Source organism: Calliopsis andreniformis, chromosome 5 (assembly GCF_051401765.1).
Source record: "Calliopsis andreniformis isolate RMS-2024a chromosome 5, iyCalAndr_principal, whole genome shotgun sequence".
NCBI classification, from domain to species: Eukaryota; Metazoa; Arthropoda; class Insecta; order Hymenoptera; family Andrenidae; genus Calliopsis; species Calliopsis andreniformis.
Genome location: NC_135066.1, coordinates 15,553,985 through 15,560,689, shown reverse-complemented (window position 1 = coordinate 15,560,689; position 6,705 = coordinate 15,553,985). Strand labels below are relative to the sequence as shown.

Below are 6,705 nucleotides of genomic sequence, written 5' to 3'. Positions count from 1 at the left end.
AGAACTCGCAACGTTCGAATAAGACTTACTTATGTCGCCGCGGCCTCGTCCAGAGAGCAAGGACATTCATTGGCCACAATTCATCTGTCGCACGATGTCCGGCCAATCGTAAACCCCGAGTGGCGCTTTACTTCCGTCGCGAAGCCACGCGTTCGTTCGTCCTCGTGTCGCACTGTGTACAGGTATTACGCATATATTATTAGGCTCGTACGGCTGTGCCACCGCGAGCAAGTTAAAACGACCGGTACGCGCACGCTTCCGCGGTCAGAAATTTCATTGGCGCGTACTCGCGGTGGACAATAAGGTAAATGTACCAATGACTGACCAGGCCTCAATACCTAGCCGCTAAGAGCAGTATCAATTTTTATTAAACTATGCGTATACCAGGGGTTGGTTTTTGGTTCGCGTTGTCAGTAGTGAATTTAATTTAGGATAAATCTACTTTCTCAGAAAAATACCTTTTTAGGTACATTTTTCTACGTAACTATCCAGGGTGGTTTACTTGAGCAAAGCTGCCTAAATATCTCTTTATCTAATTATGATGTCGCAAGAAATATTGTATATGCGATTTGGGTGGTATCGAGGGACCAATATATTCTAAGGAATGTTTTTTTTTCTAAGACTCAAATAAAATATTTTTTATATCACACTTAAAATAGATATGTAGGTGGCCTTATTTAAGTGGACCACCTCGTATAAGTGTAACTTTCTATGGCTTTTTGTTAACATTCTTGTTATTACTGTGTAGAATGAAATTGACTACACAGGTTATTGTCAGATATTAGAACAGTTGTATTTAGGTGCTTGACCATAGTTGGTACTGATCATATTTTTCGTTATTCCATATTTAATACCACAAAAAATAACATTGCTTAGTACTTTTTCAATAAAGAATAACACTATCTTACCAACAAGGAATGGCTTAGTATAACTTCCATTCCATGACTGCAAATCAAAACAGCATAATTCTATTTTCAAAATGTGGACAACACAAACTTCAATTATCATACAAACTCAAATTTGTAAAAACACATTATTCCACCTTACAGCCGCAGATATCTCCCCCTACCCACAAACAGCCAATTATCGGTACATTTACCTTAAATCTCAAGTAATCGTTTCAGTTTAAAACTTCGCCATAGTTACCACTCTATATTCCTCCTTTCTCTGTCTCAAGCCTCACATTCTCTCGCCCTTCCCGAGTCTCCCACTTCACCCCCCCGCCGATACGTCGATTGTTTACGTTGGCATAGTTCGACAATAACAAGACACGCGTCAACCCGACGTGACGTTCCATCTTCGATCCACGAAGCGGCCGCAATACCATGGATCTTGTCAGAGACGCGTTTACAGCCGCAAAACTCGCCTCGTCGGAATCTCGCTCGCGGGAACAGCGATCCCTGCATGACCGACACCTACCATCGCCACGAATTTTTCGCCGCTCCGACTCGGTCCCGCAGCCTCGATCCACGAGTCGACTCGAAAATCGTGCGATCGCGTTATTGGAAAGGGACTTTCTCATTCCGTAACAAAAAAGCAAAGCTCCGAAGAACGGCCCCCGTGGACGTTCGACGCGAACGTTCCATCGACGCGGAGAGAAGTCGACGTAGCCGAGTAGGAGGAAGAAATTTTCACCGCGACTTCGCGGAGAAAACGGCTCCGCTTAGAACCGCCTGGCTGTCGGGCGTCGCGCGATACGCCGCGTACACGCTCCTCTCTCGGAGCCAGCCTCGAGCGCGCTCTCCCTCGGGCTGGCTACGGAATGTCGCGCAAAATTCGCGAAATTAGCCGGTCGAGCGGCGTCCGACGGGCACCGAACGACGCGTCGCCCCCCGCGGCATCGTTTCGCGTTCGAAGCGTGCCGATGATGCGGCCCGTTCACCCGATACCGAATAAAAATGTTCCCGGTGAATTTTCTTAGGCTGCTCGCCGTATGGCGGCTGGCGCGCCGGCATCCGTGCGCCGTTGTCTGCCGTCGCTGCCCGCGCGGGCTCGCGAGAACCGAGGCCTTCGGCTGCTCTTCGGCTGCTCGCCGTATAGACGCTGACAGTCAGTGGCGGGTTTCGAAGCTAACGGCGTTGGGCAGACTCCCTCGTGCTTCGGGGGCCCCGTGTATACGAGTTCCCCGTTTCACTGCCTCGAAATCGAAATCGAGCCTCCACGTCGATCCCATGGATCGCTTTTTTAAGGGATATTTTTGGGCTTGGATTTTGAATTTTTTTTTTTTTTAAACGAACATTTTTTTAGAGTACGTAGCGTATTATATTGTGCCGTTGGTTTGCTTGTTGTATTATGTTATATCGTCGGGGTATAATTTGGATGTTATGAACGTTTTCTATGCAGGAGGAGCTTAATTTTTTACGCTTGAATTTTAAAGCTTTTTTGCACAAAAGTTTTGTCACTTTGCGGTAGGTCATATTATATTTTCGAGTGACAACTTGTTTTCTATAGGCTTTTTTTAGAGAAAGAATTGGCATGCTTAAAAATTTTGTAGTTTTATGTTGTATTGTGTAATATAAAGTATTATTGGTTTGTTAAAAAAGTAATGTATCTCAGAAATCGACAATTTTTTAAATACTTCGGTACTTAATGATTCTCCACCTCAAAAAATATTAAATTGATTTCCTGCAAAATTGACTTTAATTATTCCTATCATTCTTCTAACAGATACACTGTATGTAAATTTCGTCTTCCATTCATGAATTACTTTAAACGCTAAAAATATCTAGCAGTATCTACATATCCATAATTTTATCTCTCTAATTATTAAATGTGCGTCTATACATTTTTATCCTTTAATTTTATTTTGAAAAATGGTGAAATTTTATAGTACTCTGAAAGTTTGCTCAATTTTATATTTAATAGGATGTTAGACAATTTCTAAAGCTTATGGGAATTTTTAATTTAAATTTGAAATTCGTGGAAGCGTATAGTTCAGCGGTGCAGGTTGACAAAGTTGCTGATAAATGGCGGGAGAAGTGTGAGATCCGCGAAATAGTTCCCGCCAACCTATCGAATGGTCCGAGTGATTTTGAGTTGTTGCGGTGGATCAAATTTTTCATTGTTCGCCAATCCGTTCTCCTGCAACTTTCATCGAGCGGGGCTTGGCTATCCTGCACTTTCTCGCGCAAAATAATTTTTCTCATCGGTTGGCGGGAACGTACCTTTGTGTCTGACACATCCTTATTAAATTATTTTCAGTGCCCAATGGGAAAAATGTTCATTTTTAATGCATAAAATATTGTCATAACAGAATCTTTAGAATGCGTCAATATTTTCATAAGAACCTTTCGAGTGATACATAAACTCAAATTCGAAACATTTTTATGCGACGTATCTACATCTTCACTTAAGATTCGAGGGCACGTGACCTTCCACCACCACTAAGTTTCTCCAGGCTCGTAGCGATTTTTGCAATGCCTCGACGTCACATGTCGATCATAAATCAGGATACGAATGATTTTAGGCAAAACTCCATCGATTACACACACACGTTCCAACTTTACGCGGTTTAAACAATGGGCTTCCTTTCTACGGACGAACCGAACGGCATCAACAATCCGTAGATATTCAATATTAATTATATAATTAATTTACGTGGCGTGAATAGAACTCGTTGTCCTTCCGCTCCCAACGAAAATCCATCGAGCGATCGGTACGTCGGCAATATGCTATTCGCTTTTCGACGGAACAATGGCTTTTAAAAATAATTTATTAAATTCGACGGCCAATCGGCCGTGGCGTAGTAAATCATCAAAATACGGAACTGTTTTAATTTCCCCACCGTTGGCCCGTTTCGATAGACATATCGAAACAATTTGGAGCAAACGCTCTAATGAATTTGTATCGCTGATAGGCCGGACACGTTACGTCGAAAAAACGAAAAAAAAATTCCCAACCAAACACCTAAATCATCAGTGTCTCGGTGTCGAGAATCAAATGAAACTCATTCCGCGCAATTTCCTATGAATTAAACACACCAACATACATGCTGCACCGGCCCAGCGCGGGCAACCGGTAGCGCATAAAAATAAATTCCCAAACTTTCTTCGGCGAACATTAAAGGTGCCCGCCACGCTCCCGTTATTACAATTTTACAGGTCGCGTTGCCTGGGACCCCTTAATTTACGTTCATTCATCCAGGACTTTCTTTCAAGAAAATTCAAAAATATTCACGCGTATGATACTCCTAGCACGACGTATACGTAACGTATACGTTATATAACGCCTTCAGCAGGAGCAAGAAATTTCAAATTCCTCACAGAAAATCCTGCAAGCCACCGTCCACAAATATAACCCCTTATCCTCCCTCATTTTTATGTATTAATACTCTCCAGCAGCCGTCCAGTTGATTTTCCTCGAGTCGCAGAAAATTCAAGTTCCAACGCCAGGCTCCGAAAAGCGCCTCGAACATAGACGCCGAAAGAGGCGGAGGGCCCCAGGGGCGGGCAGCGACGGCCCTGCGTGCCGTGCCGTCGTGCTAGAGTGCAGGTGGGCCGAGGTCCAACGGAAACGGCCGAGCGCGCGCTCGGGGGAAAACCGAGCGGCGGCACTCGGCGAGTACTGTTGTCAGAGTATTCAGTAATGCTTTGCATGGCCAGCCAGTCGCTAGTAGGCTCGTCGGTGAGAGTCGTGTCGTTCGCTCGAAGTGATCGTGTGGTGTTTGCTACTCGACAGGCCAGCCAGGAGAGGCGGTACATCGGAAACGCACGCAAGGTACGAAGGCGAACGGCGACGTATGTGCCCGCGGTCGTGAAGTGTGCTGTTTCGTGAGACTGTGACGAAAAAGAGCACGTACACGCAGGGACATAGCCGCTAGAGAAAGAAAAAAAAAAAAAAGAAATAAATAAGAAAAGCGAGCGAGCGCGTAGACGCGTTTGCGAGCGCGCACCGACGGCGGAGCCCCGTGTTCACGTACTGTTTCCTCGACGAGAACAAAAAACCATCGCGCCACACTGTGTATGGTACACGAGCGATCCAAGATGCTGTCGTCAGTGCCAGCGAAATAATAATGTGGTGCGACGTTGGTCAGGTGAGTGAAGTGCTGCGTCAGCCCTCTTTCACAATTTTTCCTTCGCGAGGTACACCCCACGACTTGTGCCCGTTCCGTTCTCGCCTCTGCGGCCGAGCCGAGAGCGCGTTGCGAGCCGCGTTGGTGTCGTTTGGTGAAGAAAAAGAAAAAAATATATGTATATCGCTACCATCCCGCTCCCCTTGGGCCACCTCGCCCCTTTGTGCTCCCTCGTGCACCGTGTCCGAGTACACGGCAAGTGCTTCAGTGATGTGACGCTCTCGCGGCGAGGAACGCCTCGGCTCGTCGCTCCCGAAGGGAACGATCTTCCGCGACGAGCGGAGACGCGCGAAAGCAGTTCCCCGTAACCCTGCGAGAGTAGCAGCTAGAGGGGACCTAAGAGAATCTCTTCGAAAAGCGCTCGTTACCCATAGGATCTCTCGCTTAAGTCTCATCGGCGAAGCGGAGCCTCGCGTCGGTGGCCGTCGGCTCGTGGCGACTCCGCAGCTCTTCGAGGTTTCTCTAAAGTGAAACTCCACGAGCCTACAGAGGGTCCCTCTCACCTTCGAACCCCGAGTACAACCTTCGAAATTACGTCTCTAAACGCACACCTTCGAATCCGAATAACTGTGCCAGTGCCCCTCGTGAGAACGATTCCTTCTGCAAGCATACAGTACTTCGTCCACGAAAAACCGCCGTCAGATTTCACGCCTCCCCGTCGGTTCTCTCCGTCAGGCAGGAGACGAGGCGACGACGGCGCGCACCGACGTCGTCGTCGCCGTGGCGAAGTGTCAGATTTGACGCGTGGTAACCTCGTGTTCAGTAGTTTGAATTCGAAGCGATCCCGCGTTTCCTTGGGCTTGGGGACGAGCGCGGCGCGAGGGGGGACGGAGGGGTCGTCGCGGGGTGGGTGTTGGGGGGAGGGGGAGGTAGGACGGTGGCCGCACGGCTGGTCGGTGGAGGCGAGGAGAGCGAGTTGGCGAAGAGGGGCAGGGAGGGGAGACGGAGGTGACTGTGGTAACGACGATGGGTCGTGGGTCGCTGGTCGCTGCGGAGGGGGAAGCAGAGAGGGAGAGAGAAAGAGAACGGTGGAGGGAGAAAGAGAGTCTGCTCGACGTGGATGGTGGAAGAGAGAAAGAGAGAAGGAGGGGCGGAAGGCTGGAGAAGAGGAGAAGCGGAGAGAGATGGAGAAAGGTGACCGGAGGCTCCGTGGCTGCCTCTTCTTTACTTGGCCAGAGCGCTGTGGAGGAAACCTAGCGTCGCCGCGGGGAGGGGAAGGGGCACGGTTATGACCAACCATCAAGGGGGCAACGTCGTCATGGTAACCGCGGCGACAACAACCCGACTGTTCTAAGGGATGTTTTTAAAAGCGTATATTTGCCTTCGGTCTCCTTTTTTCCTTCTCGTTGATCGCGTGGATGCGATAGGAACGATCTTTCTCTTCTCCCCCCCTCTCTTTCTCTCTCTGTTTCTCCGCTTTTTTTGCTCCGAATTGTAACGTTCGATGGCCCGGTTCGTAGATCGATCCGCCGTCTCCGCCAGCGAGAGACTCGTATTTCTTCGCTTCCAACGCGACAGAGGACAATATCTCGATCGACGACAGATCGATGAGATTCTTTGCTCGAAGCATATTCTTGGGCTTAGAGTGTCTCGTGGTTGGAACTCGGTGCTAATATGGTTGATGCGCTTCGGTC

At 48.0% G+C, this 6,705-nt stretch overlaps 1 protein-coding gene across 1 annotated transcript in view; it reads left to right on the top strand.

Moving 5' to 3' along the window:
- The first annotated feature begins 4,783 nt into the window (after window positions 1-4,783).
- Tara (SERTA domain-containing protein 2 taranis) overlaps window positions 4,784-6,705 on the top strand; it is a 49,349-nt gene continuing 47,427 nt past the window's right edge. The window contains exon 1 of the mRNA XM_076377477.1: window positions 4,784-5,032. Coding sequence (XP_076233592.1) covers window positions 5,012-5,032 — 21 coding nt within the window. The 5' untranslated portion in view covers window positions 4,784-5,011. The remainder of the gene's footprint in view (window positions 5,033-6,705) is intronic.